Source organism: Pholcus phalangioides, unplaced genomic scaffold (genome assembly GCF_987345545.1).
Source record: "Pholcus phalangioides strain wild (caught in Gottingen) unplaced genomic scaffold, Ppha-v1.0 ptg000024l_1, whole genome shotgun sequence".
NCBI classification, from domain to species: domain Eukaryota; kingdom Metazoa; phylum Arthropoda; class Arachnida; order Araneae; family Pholcidae; genus Pholcus; species Pholcus phalangioides.
In genome coordinates this window covers 19204696-19223424 of record NW_028301616.1, presented here as the reverse complement: position 1 = coordinate 19223424, position 18729 = coordinate 19204696, and the positions used below count along the sequence as shown (strand labels likewise).

General features: G+C 36.2%; 1 protein-coding gene across 1 annotated transcript; it reads left to right on the top strand.

Annotated features, from left to right (window-relative positions):
• The first annotated feature begins 1128 nt into the window (after positions 1-1128).
• LOC149068909 (28S rRNA (uridine-N(3))-methyltransferase) lies at positions 1129-18151 on the top strand. Its single transcript, XM_089251121.1, has 10 exons — positions 1129-1259; positions 5198-5228; positions 6311-6534; positions 8904-8971; positions 9915-10063; positions 11036-11166; positions 13936-14005; positions 15827-16028; positions 17637-17784; positions 17898-18151. The coding sequence occupies exons 1-10, from the start codon at positions 1194-1196 to the stop codon at positions 17979-17981; spliced, it is 1173 nt and encodes a 390-aa protein (XP_089107247.1). The 5' UTR covers positions 1129-1193; the 3' UTR covers positions 17982-18151.
• Positions 18152-18729: the final 578 nt, after the last annotated feature.

The window sequence follows — 18729 nt, the reverse complement described above, 5'->3', positions numbered from 1 at the left end:
TTAAACCACTTTATCGGTTTATAATAGAATTTCACAGTTTTATGTGAATATTATGAGAGGGGAGAGGAGGGGAGTGTCGTGTTAAATGGGCCCAACCAGGCACGGCCTAAGGGCCTCAGGAGAAAAAGAGCCTCACAAAAATGAGATATGGTTGAAATTTTCAAAAATGTTTTTGGTAGGGCTTCTCAGAAAAATCACTTGGTCCGGGAGCCCACGATGCTCTTAAGACGGCTCTGGTGTAACTGCGTGCGTATGTAGTGTTTGATTTTTCAATGCTGCCATCTATATTTCAGAAGGGAAGTGAGTGATGTGCTATCATTGAATTACAGTACTGTTTGCAGGTCTGTTGCTCTCTGTGGTGAGATCGGCTCGTCACATTCGCGCCTTGAAGTTGGGAACCACAGACAGGGGCGGAGCTAGATGCTTGGTCACCCGGGGCAAGCACGCATTTTAATGCCCTCTTGTAATGTTGAAGGAGAGGTTTCAGAATGAAACTTGCGCCTCCTCGGGTCCAGCGCCCGGGGCACGAGACCCGCCTGCTCCCCCTAGCTGCAGCCCTGACCACAGAAAACCAACTTCAGTTGACCACCACTGCGGCGATGGTGGGGTTCGAACCTGGGACCTCGTGACGCGAGTCCAATACTGTGACCACTTGACCACCACAACAGCAGTAAATCTGCACCACTGAGGAAAGGTTTCCCTTATAGCTCAGTGCTCTGCACTATAGCCATTAATTGACTAAATTAATTAAGACAAAAAGAGGATTTATTTCCAAACTTTCCCAACTCATACACGCATTTACAAAACTTTACAAACACTACTCACTTGTCTGTCCCTTCATCGGGGGTCCCCAAGGGGCCCCAGCCTGTTTGTTGGCTAATGTCCCGTATTAAGGGCCAGTCACCATCGAAAAATTTTGAGTTTGGTCTGGTAGCCATTAGTGCAGAGTAAGTTACGAAACTTCAGCAGTTTTGTATAGTAGGGCCATCTATCAGAAACAAAGACAACGAATCATTCCCTTTTTTTTTTTTTCCCCCCTGATCGATCTGACTTGTGCTGCGATCTATATTGGGATTTTACCATCGAAGATTAACTAAGTAGGAACAGCAGAACATAAGACAGCAGCTGAAAGAAATCTTTCCTCATCAGAGGATTTGACGCGGAATGTAAACATTGACACGCTCTCGCAGGAAATGGACGGACTCACGGATGCGAGCGGGAAATCTAAAAGCGATTCCGCCGATGAGAAGTTCAAAAATGTAAGTTTCATTCCAATAAATAGAAACAAGTCCGTACCCTTATTTTTATACAAAAATGTTCCACCACACCTGTAGGAATCGCTAGGGTCCCCCCACTTCTAGTGGGTCCCCTAGGCTGATATCCTTAGCGGGGGGGGGGGGGAAACCCTTTCCAACAAAAATATCCAATAAATAAACATTTACCGACGATGTCCATGTTTCTCCATTTTCATTTCCATTCTAAAGGTAGAAAAAAAGATATTTATTTATACATTAATTTCTTACAAAGCTTTCCACGAGAATGATCGTGAATGCCTTGTTGAAAACGCGGTGGTCGGCTGAAGTTGGTTTTCTGTGGTTCCCAACTTCAAGGCGCAAATGTGAGCCGATCTCCCCGTTAAAAAGTCTCGCCACAGAGAGCAACAGGCTTACAACGTTACAAATATTCAATCATTACACTTCACGCACAATTTGAAGTATAGATGGCAGCACTGAAATATCATACACAACACTGGCTACACACTCACTTTGTTCCAGACTCTGCCACGAAGCTGGGTTGGAAGAGATCTCGGCAACGGGATAAGTCCGGTGGCAGAGACCCAGGCTATCATTCATTCATTGCTTGAAAGCACGCAAATATAAAGCATGTATGAAAATTATCTCATGAAAATTGAGTGGACAATCTCGGGTCATTCAAGTATTACATCCAGTGGCGGCGCTGCTCGAGAAAATTTTTAGCCTTTGTTTTAAAATTGTGTAAAAGGAAACATATGTATAAATAGCTAATAAAAGAACCGCAAAACAAAATCCAATAGAATAGCTAGAAGCAGGATAATAATCAAATTCTATACTTTATCACATTCAAAAATATGGTACACGGTTTTTAAGCACAATATATGCAGAGTAAAAGAAACAAAACAAAACTACCTTCCACCAGCACGCCTGGGTCAGCACTGCAGGAACGATAGTGCTCTTTCTCTCTCGCAGTCTTGTGTGCAGCTTCCTATCTGCGCATGCACACAACAGTCAAACACCACGTCGCTAGAACTGTTAAGCGCACAGTTCCATACAAAGATTTTTGTATCTCTTTCTTAATTTGGGGGTTTCTACTGACATTAAGCTTAAGGATTATATATTGTACAAGTATAAAGAAAGGATTAAAGAGAAAAGGACTAATTATATTAAATGTTATCGATGATATCAAGTGGAAGTGGAGGGTGCTATAGTTCCACATTGCCTATATGTGAGGCGCCACTGATTATGTCAGCATCGATTGGGGGGGGGGCAAGGTTGAATGGTGCTTACGTCATCTACCATGCTTTATAAAAATATGAAATATTCTAATGGCATCTTACTCGGTGCACCAAAAACGAGGAAAATCTTTCCCTAGTTGTGGGCACCTAAACTAACATTCTCATTATTGATAAGTCCTCTACAGAAGAGCCACTTTAGTGGTCTTTAAATATTCCTTGGATCATTCAAGTGACCTGGCAATGTGTCCAAGCCACTGAAGTGGTGCTCAAGAAATGTGTTGCGGTCCACTTAAGTGCTCTGGAAATGTGCCACGCTTCACTCAAGTGATCCGCAATTATGTCACGGATAACTTAAGTAATCTGTGAACCAGTGCCGTCTTAAGGCATGGGCCTACCCGGGCATGGCCAAAGCCTCCTAGAGAGAGAGGAGTAGTATCTAGGAGGCTTTGGCACGGCCCGGGGGGGCCTCATGCGAAGAGGGGCCTCACAAAAATGAGATCTGGTTGAAATTTACGATAATTTGTTTGGTAGGGCCTCAGAAAAATCAATTGGCGCGGGGGCCCATGATACTCTTAAGACGGCCCTGCTGTGAACATGCTGTGTGCTATTAAACTGTGCCACATGTCACTCAAGAGATCTATAAATGTGCCACAGAGCGCGTTAGTGTTCTGGAACTGTGTCACAGGTCACTTAAGTGATTTGTGAATGTGCCACTGGCTGCTTAAATACTCTGCAATTGTGCCACGGGTCCCCCTCCCACGTATGTCTTTGATCCCAAAATTTGTTAGGAGTTGGGGGGGGGACAGCGCTGACCAAATTTTGCTGAGGGGATCAGAGCTTTTATGACTTTTGCTGACAAAGGAAAGGGGCCAAAAATGACTGAAATTCTACTGACGTAGTACTTGAACGACCCTTATACGTGTACTACCCAATTTAAAAAAAATCATGAAACTCTAAAATGAAATTTACCGGAAAAATAAATTTCACAGGGTTTGAAGTTGTAGTGAAACAACATTTGATATTGACAAAGTATCTAGTTGTACTGCCCTGGGGATGTACCACCTTCTGATTCTTAATAAGAATCCGCTTCTTAACTATGGATTTGATCTTTAGTTAAGAATCGAGAGAGAACTTTGCTACCACATTCTTAACTAAGAATCGTTTTTGTTCCATAGTTAAGAATCGAGTTAAGAACCAAAGCTACCCACTTCTTAGCTTGATTCTTAGTAAACATTTTTTTTCTTCTATGCGAGATAACTTAAATTCTTTCTTTAATAGAAGTTTTCTATGATTCATATTTTAAAAAAATGGAAAAAAAATTAACAATGCATTTTTATTTCAAAATAAGGAATTCGTGAGACTTTTTAAATTATCGAAAAGTTATCTGAAGGTTGTGTGGGAGAGTTGAAAACAGTGTTAGAGTCTATATACAGCACATATATGTTGATAATAGTGATAAAATATCGGATTATTTCAATAAAGTTTGATAAATTTTGCTACATTTATCACATTTACCAGTGATTATGCATAATTCTCAAATTTTCAATCCATAAATATCATGATCGATGAGTCATAAACACAATTTTTTTCATATTATGGGAACTTAATATAACTCATATTATGGAATTATTAAATTCAAATCATATATGATTTGAAATTTTTTATTAGTGTAAAACTTGAGAGAAAATTGAATTTCGCCCACAAAATATGTGAGATAAAGCGTTTGTTTTTTTCACATACTTTGGTGTACGTGAAAAAGGCCAACATTACAGAAGCGATGACCATTTTTAATATTGCTGTATTATCTGATCACTATATATTATTTTTATTTGGCCACGAAGCAGCTATGCAATACATGTACAGTACCACGTTCATTTCGCCATGACAATTAATTTAAAGCAACATGAAGCATATTATAAAAATTATTGTTAGTCTTGTAATGTTAGCTTCACTTACATACATAATGTAAACACAACGATGATTCATTTATCGCATTAACCATGGTTTGACCTACATAATGACCTACAAATGTGCAAATGTGATAGATTCACGGTATATGAGCAAAATTTATCAAACTTACCGAAATGGCCGGTGATTATTTATATAATAACCGCAGCTCTTTATCACTTTCACCATAACATATATAGCATAGCCCCTCTTCATGGAGGGTGGCAGGGATCCATCCAGGGCCGATCCATCCCAGTGAACGTGGAATGAATCTTTGATTCGAATCATATCGGATGATTAAGTATGGATATGCTTGTTTTTTACTGTAACATGTTAAAAAAATATTATATATTTATCATTTCTTCAAAACCGTATTCACATTTGCTGAAATAATCTCCGCCATTTTTTCAGGCTAGCGTCGCTCTAAAATTTCTTTTCCTCCTTATCTTGTCAACAACAAGCTGTTGTTAATTTTTAGCTGGGTGCTGATTGGCCAATGGCGAAATTCCCCAAAAGGGAAATTTATCGGCCTGTCCATCGTCACGTGACCTTAAGAATAACTTTTAACAATCACATCGTGGTTGCATTCGGAGCTCGATTCTTAACGTGATTCTTACGAACCGATTCTTACGTATGGATGATTGGTTATTAAGAATCAGAAGGTGGTACACCCCCTGGTCATTATAACTGACAAGTTCCTATTGATTTTACTTTGCTACGAAAACATTTTACACATACATTTATTTTTTGTTATTGCAGGATCTCAGCTGGAAGGAATGGAGGAAGCAAAGTAAGTTTTTTCTTCTGATTTAATACTGTTGTATTTATAAGCAGAGGGTAACTGAGGGGGAGGGCACAACTGCCCTGGGCAGTAAAACTTGGGTGGGAACAAAGAACACTGTTATAAAATCAAATTTTAAAGTTGTGAGGACGGCAAAATAGTTTGCCCCGGGCAGCAAAAAAAACCTAATTACAGCCCTGCTATTAGTACGGGCATGGTCAGGGTAGCAACTAGGGAGTGCAGGCAGGTCTGGTGCCCTGACCGCAAATTTAACCCTTTAACCTCTTCTTCTTCAAGAGGGCGCTTAAATGCATACTTGCCCAGGCTGACCAAGTATTTAGTTGGCATGCTAAGGAAATTCATGTTCAGTCATTCATGTCATATTTCCAGTTGCTGGGAGTCAGTCCATCACAACCTGGTGCTAGACAACAGTTCAGCAGTTCAAAGACCTTACAGGACAGAGCAGCCTTAAGTAGAATACAGTAACCAAACGTCGATGATGGGAAGCTACCCCGTGGCCAAAACATTCACTCCCAGGTGGAGTCAAGCAGCGAAGTGAAGTGGAAACCCTTTGAGATGATCTTGTTGCTGCTATATATATGGCTGGCTATAGTTCCGATTTCCTCTGTCACTCCGGAAACACCAGATGGCAATAGTGGCTACAACACAGTGTTGTTTTGCTTAAACAGCAACTAGATAGGCAGCTCTCCATGATGCAACATCCCGTCCAATGTTTCCAGGCTGACGTTGGGTGACCTACTTGTGATAATAAGGTCGAAAATATTAATCACAAATACCAAATATTAATTTTATAGCCCTTATTAAGAATGGAATGGCCCATTTCCACCTGCAGCAGGTCCGTACCGTTACAATAGACCAGAGTTGTACTCTGTTTTAAAAAAATACCGGGACAGAAAATTCTTTTTAAGGTTGCAACCCCTGCAGGGAAAACTGTTCCTTGTTTTTGCAGTATGAAAACGGGTTCTTTCTTCATCTAATATTTCAATTACTGGTATAGAACAGTTCAAAAATTTTAAATAAACCAATAGCCTACACATTTTAGAATATAATGAATTCACTTCTCATTGCAGGGAAAGAAGAGAAGATGAAGTGGAAAGAGGAACGGCAGGCGAAGAAACTAAAAAGAATGCTCGCAGCTGAAGAAGCCCACGATAATAATACAAGTGATGTCAACACAAGTGGTTGCGAGAGTACAAGCAGCAAAGGGAGGAAGTACACTGTTAGTATAGCTGTCCCTGGGTCGATTGTCGACAATGCTCAGTCAGCGGAACTTAAAACTTATCTCGTAGGACAAGTGAGAAATTTAATTTGTTCAGTTATGAATGTCTATACCAATTATTATTGTTTTATTCTTTTGTTCTGGTTTTATGTGTGATATTGTACAGTGAAAGTCTATTATAACGAGGGGACAATCATGAACGTTACATCAGACTTCTCATTTTGAGCTAATTTATATTTTTGTGGTGTCAGATAATAAATTGTAGAAAATTTCTACTTTGTCTTCATTATACAATAAAGCTCCTCTTTTGTAGACACACGCAGAACAAAAATAATTTGTTCATAAAATGGGGGGAGGGGTTCTTGTTGAAACTGTAGAATACAGTATTTACAATAACTGAAATGGTTCTTTGTTTGCAAATGAACAACATTCTGATGATATAAGATGTGTTTAAACTTTATAGTCTTGAAAGTAAATAATTATTGTACAGATTACACAATTAAAATTGCACAAGAAATATACATTTAAAATTACACAATATACTGAATTTACATTTAAAAAAAAACTGATCAAGTGGGTTTTTTGAGTATTTCAACTCCTTCAAACATTGCCTGCATGCAGCCCGCAGGCCAGCTTTTGACTTCCCCTGGTATATATCATTGGCTGAATATCCCTAGATAATTTTGGGAAATTTTTACCCCCATTCTTTCATTTAATTCGTCATTGATATCAACAGATTCATGTACAATTTCTTAAATACAATTTTGTGACGCACATGAAAACGATTGAACCAATTGTACACAACTGAATGTATGGCGAGTTCTTCCGTCTTGGGAAATTTAATTTTCTCTACCTTGATTTCAGTTTTTTAGCCATTCTTTTTGCCAATGGTTTTTTTTCTGCTGCAAAATGGAACATATCCGGTGCTTTCCCCAACATTGAATTCATTTGCAAGAACACCAGAACACCAATTCCAATTTTAAGTTTTTCAATGATATTAATTTTTTCTCTTCGGAATCTTGTTTCTTAGTTATTAAGAGTGACAATTACTGGAGCTCATTATATTAACCAGCAGGAAATCATGTAGAATGTATGAGCACAGCTACCAAACTGGCATCAGAATTGCCAAACATTAACAAACTTCAAGCCAAAATTTCATTGAAAAGTAGCCAAGAAGTGGATCAAATATTAGAACTTGTGCTGTCATCTAAAAGTATAATTTGAACCAAAACTTCAACTGTTGGTGTCCGTATGAAGAGGGGGGGGGGGCTTAGCCCATTGGAATGAGTGATGAAAATAGTGTTGTTACTGCATCTGAGGGGTGACTGAAATATGTTATGCGCGGGGGGGGGGGGGTTCGGAATGTTATTTATATAGCCTTTTTGCTGGGAAATTTTTATTTGGACATAAAGCAGAGGTGACCGCATCTGAGGGGGGGGGGGTAATGGTTAAGAAGGGTTTTACTGTAATTTAGCAAATGAAAAAGACTCAGTCATGCATTGATTTTTGGGTCACATAGTTTATTCTCTGACATTTTTCTACAGAATTTTGAGATTTTTAAAAATTTTGAGAACTTTTCAAGTCTTCCTGATCTGAAATCAAGCTTCAAGTCATTTATTTGGAGGATTCTAAAAAAACATTTCTGATAACAGACAATCATATTTTCTGTAACTTCAATGGCATTTTTGCTACATCTGTGCTTAATTCTCCCATTTTCTAGCTGGTAAAAATCGGAATTGTTCAGGTTTTAAAATGCTGTTGTAAGACATACACGTATGCACGGAAACCATGATATAATGCTACTCTGTGGACTAAGAACATATATTGTTGTAGAAAGATTGTCGTTATTTTGAGAGGCAACAAATTATCATCCCTAACCATCAAATTTATGCCACTGTTGCCATATTTTCTAAATCAGTGTTTTTAGCACCAGCAAAAAATTTACTTCTGAACATTTATTCACTGCAAAAAATTTTAATTGTTTAGTTGATAAACAAAATTCAGTTAGATTTATATTTCCCATTTCAAAGAGGCTTATTACAATAGTACACTTTCGTGTATCACACAAAAAGTAGGGATACCGAAAACTTGAATGATATTTTGAGTGAAGTTTTTAAAGAAATATTGTTATAGCAGTTTTAAAATCTCCTAAAAATATCATTGTAGAGGGGTTTGTTGTGGTAAAGGATATCATTTTATCAAGAGGGATTTTATACTTGGCTATAGGCAATTACAAACCAGATTTTAAAAATATCATTGTAGAGGGTTTTATGGCTATATTGAGTAATTGTTGTTGCGAGGTTTCACTGCATATATATTTTTAATTATGAGAATTATTAAATTTTGGACTTTCTGTGAATTTTATTTGAATGATTATTGGAAACTAATTTTACCATTTCAACATCATGTTTTATCTATCATTTCAACATTATTTTTATTTTCAGGTTGCAAGAGCAGCTGCTGTTTATAATGTTGATGAAATAGTCGTGTTTGATGAATATGCTCTCTCAAAGTATGTATGCATGCATGCACGTGCACAATGAATGTCTCAAGACAATTATGAATTATGTAAGCTTAGTTAGTATACCAACAACCACCACTTCTTCAGGCACAGTTTTCAAATCCAGGAGGGAGGCAAGAGGCATTGAAATATTTCAGCAGCTGTCCAGAATTTACACAATACTGTGGGTCTGCTGGAATAATTAGTCTGTAGGTCATTTGTCTTCTACCTTTCAGACACAGCGGGGCTAAATTGAAACTGTCCACAAAGCTGACGGGCCACCAACTCATGCTGAGGTATTCATAATTATGGTATAAGAAAAATCCAGATGCGCAAAAGCTTACATATGTAGCTTAATCATTTGTGAAATATAGATGGCATCACTGAAAAATCAAACACGATACTAGTAGTATTACCTAACATGTTAGGTGCACACACAGTTACACTTCCGGCACAACTCACTAAGTAGTAAATTGCCCACATAGATGGCGATAGACCTGAGTTGTGCTCGGTTTGAAAGAAAGAAAGAAAGAAAGCTTAATCCTTTTTAATCATTTTTTTTGTTGCATTCGGCAATAACAAAATAAACAAAATTATGACATATGAAAAAAAAAGTTTAAAAAATTAGAGAAAATTTAGATCTTTTGTGAAAAAAACTTTGAGGGAAAGATACTCAAAGGTGCTGCCAACAATAAACCATTACAACCATGCCAACGGCTCATGAAGAGCCAGATAGTTTTATTGTTGGCAGCACCTTTGAGTATGTTTCCCTCAAAGTTTTTTTCACAAAAGATCTAAATTTTCTCTAATTTTTTTAAACTTTTTTTTTTATATGTCAATTTTCTTTCGTCAGTAATATAGTATTGGAATGTTGTCAATTTAGAAACACATTAATTTGTCATTTACAAATATTTGATGATGGTTTTAGATGGTAAAAGTTATTTTATTTTTTCAGGCCTGATGATGATTTAGATGACACTGCTTTAAAAATGGGTAAAAAGCATCAAGGTTGCCGTCAAATGGTTCGGATTCTTCAATTTCTCGAGTGTCCACAGTATCTTCGGAAATATTTATTCCCATTGCATAGTGATTTAGAATATGCTGGTACATATACTTTGCATTTGATTCAAACAAGCATTGCTCTTAAAAAAAAAATCAATTTGAGACTTTATACCCTTTATATATTACTTTATATTTATATGTTTCCCAAAGTAGGCAATATCGCCCCCCTCATGTGCTATGGGAAGTTCCGGGGGGGGGGGGTGATGATAGAAGCTTCGGGTATAAAATAGGATCCTATAGGTTTGCTTGAGTTGGGAGGGTGTGATGTGAGAAATTTCTCTAAAGAAGGGGCAATGGAACACAAAACTATACTTTGTATATGTATCTTGGCTGTAGGATATATTTGTAATGTCAAAACTCTTTTGAAGCAGCTTCATACCATTAGCCCTGGCATCATTAGATAGCTTGACCTAGGGTTAATATTACTCAAATTTAGTAGTATATCATTTTTGAGTATACCGGGTGCATAGCCACCAGCATGCACCACATTTTGCTCATGAACCGTTGATCCTAGAGGCATACTTCCAATTAGAAAAAGTATCCAAATAACCTGTAGACCAAAATAAACTTTTTATACAGACACCCAATGAGAAAGTTGTTGCCCTATCTCCCCCGATGCCAACAAAAACAAATTCTACGTTTCTAAGTGAGGTTATACGCTGAGATATTTGAATTCAAAATTTAAAAAAAATTGGAAAAACCGAATAAATGTTAGTAAAAGGGTTTAGAAATATGGATTTTTTTCCATTGGCCTCAGGAGGGACAGGGCAAAAACTTTCTCATTGGGATTTTGGGCACAAAGTGGCTATATAAAAAGCTAGTTTTTTTAATTTTAGTTAGTTTACAACTTTGTGCAACATGAATGATGCATCTGAGTTCTACACATTATTTGGGCACTTCTGACTGGAAGTATGCCTCTAGGATCAATGGTTCACCAGTAAAATGTGGTGTGCGCTGGTAGCTATGAGCTCTGTATATTATTAGTAGTATATCATTTGTGCTGTATTTCTCAAGGTTTGCTGAATCCTCTTGATGCTCCTCATCATCTACGTGCTACAGATGTATCAAAGTACAGAGAAGGAATAGTTCTGAATAAGCCCGTAAAAGAAGGGAAGGGTTCGTTCGTCAACATTGGCTTAAATAAGGTGACTTGAAATTTATCTTCATTTCATATATATATATATATATATAAGGATTTATTGTTTGTTAATTAAATTCTTTGATTAGTCTGCATATATCACATTTATGGTGATGCTGTTGGTAAGTGTATATGTAGGGCATTGGCATTGTTGACATTATCATATATTTTTCAACACATTCTTTTCATGGGTGCCTTTTCTCCTCTTCCTCTCTTTTGCACCCATTTGTCAATTTGTGGTGATGTTTTTCTGAGTGTTTGTATTGCGTACAATGCCGATTTTTCCTAGTTACCATGGAGCTTGTTAAGCTCTGTTCTACTGTTTTTTCTTTCTTATAATAGACTTAAATTTACCAAAGTTTGCTTTAGAAAGTTTATACCTTGAATTATTTTCCTTCAGTGATTTATAGCAATTTGACTGAATCATTTTCAAGTTTGATTGACATCAGAATTACTATTTTTTGTTTCTTCCTCATTCTTCAAGTCAAAATTTCTGTTTATACAATGCAACTTCGGTTAATGAGCGATTCATATCACAAACAAAAATTTTGTGCTTTGTTTATTTAGTTTCACGTTATCACAACTTAGTCTATGGGTTTTCGCTTCCATCTACATGCCAACTATGGAATTGTGGACGTTATATTCTCTAATACAGTCTCCGGTCAGGGTACCTCACTTGAAAAATTAATATATACTCGAGCATGACTGTTTATGATACAAAACTAGGTGTAACATTATAATCACTCGTATCTATGCTTAAAATGTTCTTCTTAATTCTGCTTGGAGAAAACTGTGGGCTGATTGCATTATTGAGTGTCAAAGAGAAAATGAACTTGGGGAAGACCATAAGACTGTAGGTGAACGAAGACAAGAATTCAAGAACTAGTGGAGGAGGATGAGTAGGAGTTGATCGCAGGCAAACTGATGGATCTCCATTGCATGCAACAGCTTATGGACAGGATCTCATCTGAGGAAGAGGGAAATGAGGAGGAATCCCTTACTTCAAATGGAGATTACAGAGATGTGGGAAGCCAAAATTTTTTTCGTAGAAATGAACCACCCAAATTGTGACGCACCGGGCCACATCTTGGTCTTTTCAGTCGTCTTAAATGTTTTAAAATTCAGAAATATTCCTAAAGATGAATGGCCCAGCTTGTAATGTGATGGTAACTGAATGTGTGTAAACAGAAATAAGCATTGACGCAAGAGCACGCCACCTTTATATAAAGGGAAAAACCATGGCAAAACTGGTCTGACAACCAAAACAGCCAACCAATCCCAGGCTTTGGTTTTAGGTGACGTCATACAGAAACAGGAATGGTGAAAGCCATCTGGACCAACTCATGATGTTACATAGGAATAGTAATGAATGACATCACGTAGGAGTAGTAACAATCTTTGAAACTTGGACAGTCATGGTTATTAGGATCAACTATGTTATCAATGGAGTTGTTAGTAGGGATGAATAGCATATTCGGCGGCCAATTATTAATTTTCTTAAAATTCAGCAAAATTTCTGTTTTTGATTGAAAATGAAGTTATTGGTAATTTTAATTGATATTGCATTTCAATTATGAAATTGAATTTGATCAATATCAAATTGGGCATTAAATTATCAAAGAAAGAATAGAAAAAAAATAAAATATTCAAAACTTTTTTTTTGAAAACTTGTTGTTTAACAACTTGGTCAAATAAAAATAAGTCTGTGTGACTTCCTTTAGAATTTGTCCAAACTAAATTTGCTAATACAAAAATCAAAATTTTTTCCCTCCAACTTCGAAATTCGAATTAAACAAGAAATTTTAACATTAACTTAGAAAACTCAAGGGGAGTTTGTTCAGTAAAATCAGCAAATTTTTAATTTATGTGAAAAATTCCAGTTAATATAGTTTTTAAAATTAGTTTGTATGTTTTTGGATTTACACAGATATTCGTCCAAATAAAATATTTGGCAAAAGGGCTGAATAGTGGCCAATATTCATCTCATCTCTGGTTGTTAGCTGGAAACAAGAATGAAAAAAACAGTTCAAAAAGCATGGGTGTCTGTAACCACCTACACTCCACAACGCAAATACATCTAGATAGCACATTTCCTTACAAAATAAAGCTATAGCAGTGTACGAGCAATGAATCTGTACAACGACAGTGCAATTTCTCATTTCTGAGAAATCCTAAAAATGAGGCAAAAGCAAGTGTCATTGGATAAGGTTCAAAGTCACACAAAAAGAATAAGTTTGTAGACTACAGCGAGTCCATGAATCGTCCTAAACAATAGTCCTCCCCTCTTTCTCTCTCGTCATTTAGAGTAAGTTCATTTGTAAAGATTATATATTGTATTGCATATTTACTTATGACATTATTGTATTATTTTATTCTAAGATTATTGTACTGTGTGTGTTTGTACTTATTAGTTATTATATTGTTATTGTGTTGTATTATTGATTGAATGTCATTTTTATGCTGTTTATATTAGTTATTTTTATTGTGAATTAATAATTGTGGAATGAATCATCAGTTTTTCCATTATTTCCTATGGGGAAGTTTGATTCGAATAGCGAGCGATTTGAATAATCATGTTCATGGAACAAATTAAGCTTGTTTTCCAACGTTTCACTGTACTTTTACTATGTACTTCACTGTCATTTATGTAAAATTTTGCTGCAAAATTTCTGTTTGGTTTTAAATAACTCCTCTTTACCTATAGCTTTTATCGTCCGTATATGAGAGATAATTTTACAATCTTTTTTGGTTCTTATATCATAGTTTCTCTTTTCAGAATGTAGTGATTGATAAACCACTGACCCCAAACATTCGAGTGACAGTTAAATTAGACGATGATCAGCCATGTAAGTTGATTTTTTTTCTGAGATGCATTACAAAAACTTAGCTTTTTTATTTACCGAAAATAGATGGTGTGTAGTAAAAATTTTTGCACTACTAAATTTATTAAAGTATCATAGGAAATCACCAAAAGATAAGCCACCAGCATAATATGCAAGTACCATTTTGAGCAAAGTGGCACGCTGAGCAAAGTAAGAAAAATAACATTCAAACTATATAAGCAACTATGCGAAAAACTGACTGCGATTTCTGACCTTCAGAAATGCGGGAAGCTCTACATGGATTTTAAAGATAAATTGTTTGAAGGATAAATTGTACACATTTTATTTTTTCCGAAATACTAGTCCGTATTTCATAGCTGCCAAGTCTCCCAGATATTCCAGGAGTATAAAATTACTACTCCATCTACCACACTCCTGAAAAACTCTTATATCCCTGTCATAACAAAATATCCATACTTTTAGGGGTAAAAACTATTTACCAAATAATTTACCTGGAAAAAGATTCATAATGAAGCCCTGTGGAAATTTCTTTTTGCCCTGATTTGAGTGTAGCAATAACAGGTTATTAAACCAACTGCCTGGCAATAATTGGTAACTTCAGGCAATTGGTGATGGCTAGCACGATGTCATGTTTATCCGAAGGGGGAAAAATCCCTATGATTTTGTTTTCACTCATGCATTTATTATTTTGTAAAAACCCTTCGTATATTTGGTTTTGTATGGAATTTGAATTGCTGCGAAAATCTCCCTAATTCTAATTCTCAAAATCTGACAGCTATGTTATTCTCGAACATTGGTAAAACTTTTTAGAAGATGAATGTACTATGCATATTACCATCGGGTTGTACAAGTTTGATGGTTAAAAATTATGATATAATTGAAGTTACATTTGTTTTATCTTATAACTCCACGCATATTGTTGTGATAATGGGCAAACCAACTCAGTCATTCCTGCCTTAAAAATACAGAACATTGATTCTCTGTGAGCAACTCTGTAGCCAGAAATATTGATGTGAATTTATAAACGTGTTTTTTTTCACCTCTATATTGTATTCAGTGACTGCATTTATAACTTTTTATTTATAAATATTTAATAGCAATAATTCATTTCTGTTGCGAGTTCATTTATACTTGAAATAAAGAGAGATGGACAGAGCTTTAACAAGGATTTACTAATGTTTATTGTATAAAATAGATTTTTTTTTTCTTTTGTCTCTCCATCCTTTGAGACCCACATTCTAGATTGTCAAATGAACTATTGCTTTTTATTGGGTTGCTGTATTTTTGATATAGTTTAGATATATATATATTTGACATCCATGTTTTTTATGGGCAGCTTTTTTTTTCAGCCACCTCTTTGGGCATTTTATCTGTTGTGGCCTTTGTATTTGAAGCAGGCGCAGATCTGGGGGGGGGGGAGGGGGTGTGTGATCACAATTCGTGAAATTTTCAGATATTTTATATGATAATATTGCGTTCAATAAATATTTTGAAAATTACCTGTATCAACATTTTTGATTAAATAACTAATTCAAGAAAAGTTCGACTAAAAACGGGAAAAATTGGAGAATTTTTCAAAAAACGTGGAATGGAGAGAAAAAACAATGAACTGCCTCAGAAAATGTGGGGCGTTTGGTCACCCTATTCACAGCAATTTATAAAATCACCCCTCTCAACAGTGAGCAAGATCTGCCCCGATTTGCATTAATCTTTTATGTATTAATCTTTTCTATAGTGTTATCACCTTATGCTATTTTCCTTATTATCTTATTTTTGAATTGCCGACTGAAAATATTGAATCTAATCTTTTTGTTTTTCTCCTAGCAAAGAAGCACTTCAGAGGTGTTGCAGTATCACCCTCAGCTCCATGTAAAAAAGATGGCATCTATTGGGGATACAGCGTGAGGTTTGCAAAAAGCTTTGGCGCTATTATTTCTGAATGTCCGTATAAAGAAGGATACGATATTGTGATTGGTACCTCTGACAAAGGAGCTGACATAGATTCTGCTTCATTGAATCCCTTCAAGTAAGTCATTTTGATTTAGACCATGTCTAGGTGTAAATATAACTACCATATTTTTAAATAAGCTTATTTAACGTCATAAAATATCAAAGGTAAGAATTTTTCCTCAAATCAGTAAAAAATTCGTCTAAAGCAAAGTGTTTAGCCAAATTGCAGCTTGCATGGTGCTAAGAGTGGCAGCAAAAATTTGCCAAAAAAAGAAAATCTAAGTGGTGACAAACATTTTATGATTGCATGCAACTGTGATAAGATGGCACAGATCCTGAGACTAGTAGGTCTTGTTGTATGTATTTGATCTTTTACATGTCCCCAGAATAAGGAATCAATGGGAATAAGAGAGTTTGGTGATCGTAGAGGCTATTAAAAAGCTCTAATGGATAATCTGGTCTCCAACCGTATTTGTTTTATGAAACATCTCATTGTCATTAGTTTGTGTGTTGGGCACTATCACGTGGACTGAGAAATATCATAAAAATCATGTGAGATGTTCTGTAGCAGCTTAAGGTATCCCTGTCAGCTAAAGACTCTGTGAAGAACACAAGTTTCAATATGAGTTCTTCCATAGCTCACACCACATGTTAGTGTGCCAGCACATCTGATGTTGCGCAATTTGCACACAGGAGGGATTGTCTAAACTCCAATAATGTGTGTTGTGTTGGATTTGGTATCCTTCTCTGCTATATATCTTCTTGTCTGTCAAAAGGATGTAGGACAAAATGTTTTATGTAACATTTTTGTGATTTGATAAGGTTGTATTTGCATATGCTTGAAAAATTGTAATTTTGCTCCAGAAAATTTACATTTTTTGCATAAACAAAATCTTTTGCAACAATGTAAGATGAGTGGTTCTCAAAGTGTGTGACGTGGCTCCTAGTGGCATTGTGGTGAGCTGCCCTTATTAATGTGTGACTATTCAATACCATGAAGCCGTTTTCTGTTATACTATTCTGGAAATGGAAAGCTCCCGATATATGCCCAATAGGGCAAGGGAGCCTCGGAAGACAAAAGTTTGAGAACTGCTGATTTAGGTTGTAATTATTTATTGTATCAGTGTGCATAGTATGCCTTTTTTTATTAAGTAAATGATGCTCTGAAACTTTGTAATTGAAATTTTGATCATATATATCCATAGTTTCTGAGATACATGCTGCAGCTCTGGAATTTAACACTTTGGAGTAGTGAGAAATACTTTATCGTGTATAGTATGTTGTTTTAATATATGTAGGTACAACATTCATGGCTATAGCTGAGTTATTTTATTCGAAACAAACAAGTTTTGCCCTGTATAGGAGGTGTCTAGTTACACTAAATAAGACCAAAGATAAAAAATGAGTCACATAAACATCAATTTATATGTTGGAGAGTGGCACATGTAAGATTTTTGGCCCTTATAGTGTTGTGGGTCATGTGTTTTGAAAAGGTTGGCTGCAACTGATTTTGGTTGTCGAAGTACAAGGTACCTATAATTAAACTTGGCATGCCTAAAGCCTTAACTACCCAGCAGAAAATTCTTAAAATTTAGGAATATCTTACGAATTCAGTTCATTTTTTTCCTTTTCAAGATTTTTGAAGCTTTTATCAGGATAATGTATGAATGTTTTTCCTCTTCAGACACCTACTGATAGTGTTTGGGGGCCTGCAAGGCATAGAGGCATGTATTGAAGCTGATGAAGCTTTGGAAATAAATGAACCAAGTTCGATTTTCCACCATTACCTGAATACTTGTCCTAACCAGGGTTCCAGGACCATAAGAACTGAGGTAAGCATGTAAATGAGAGGTCTTAATTAATTCTGGTTCACGAATCTTGTAAAGAATTTCGATCTGACAACATTCCATTTGCTCATGTATGCATTTTTATCTTATTTTTTCAGGAAGCCATCTTGATCACTTTAGCTGCTCTCAGGCCTCAAATATTACAATCGCAACAGCAGGGGAATAGTTTTGTTAAATCTTGATGACAATTCACATTCTTCAGTTCCATTCAAGAATTTGTCATAAACTTTTTATTTTCTGTCAATTTTATCATAATCGACGCATAGGACATGTTTTAAATCTTATATTGATTCTTAAATGAATGCATCGAGACAGAATTTCCAATAAAAAAAATTAACTTCATGTACAGGAACTTTTTTATCAAGTGATTTCTTTGTTCATTGATTCTTCAATCTTTCAAACATATTCAAAAAAGGGGCAGATTGTCAAAATTTTTTGGCAGTGCTCCCAACATTTTGTCCAGTGTGGAAAACATTTCTGGAACGCTAGCTCCAGAATGCTGTTTGGTACCCTCTATGTCATACATGTTCAACCCATGGCCCGTGACTAAATCAAACTACCCAAGTAGCCCATGAAGTATCAAATCATTTAAGTGGCTTGTGGCCATATTTGCAGATTATTTAAGTTGCCAAGAGTGCATATTCATCTCACTTAAGCAACCCCAAGCTCAAAATAAATCATTTGAGTGACCAGTGCATCACGCCTCCAGTTCACTTAAGGTGTGCATGGTACCTTCGCAGATTGCTTAAGTGGCTAGCCTGCATAGTAACGGATGATTTGAGTGGCCAGCGGCACTCTTCTGGATTTTTTCTGTGGCTCACAGCACACTTTCAGATCACTTAAGCAGCCTGTTGTATTTTATAGATCACTTAAATGGTGCTTGACACATTTCCTGATCACTCAAGCCCACAGCACACATTCAAATCACCT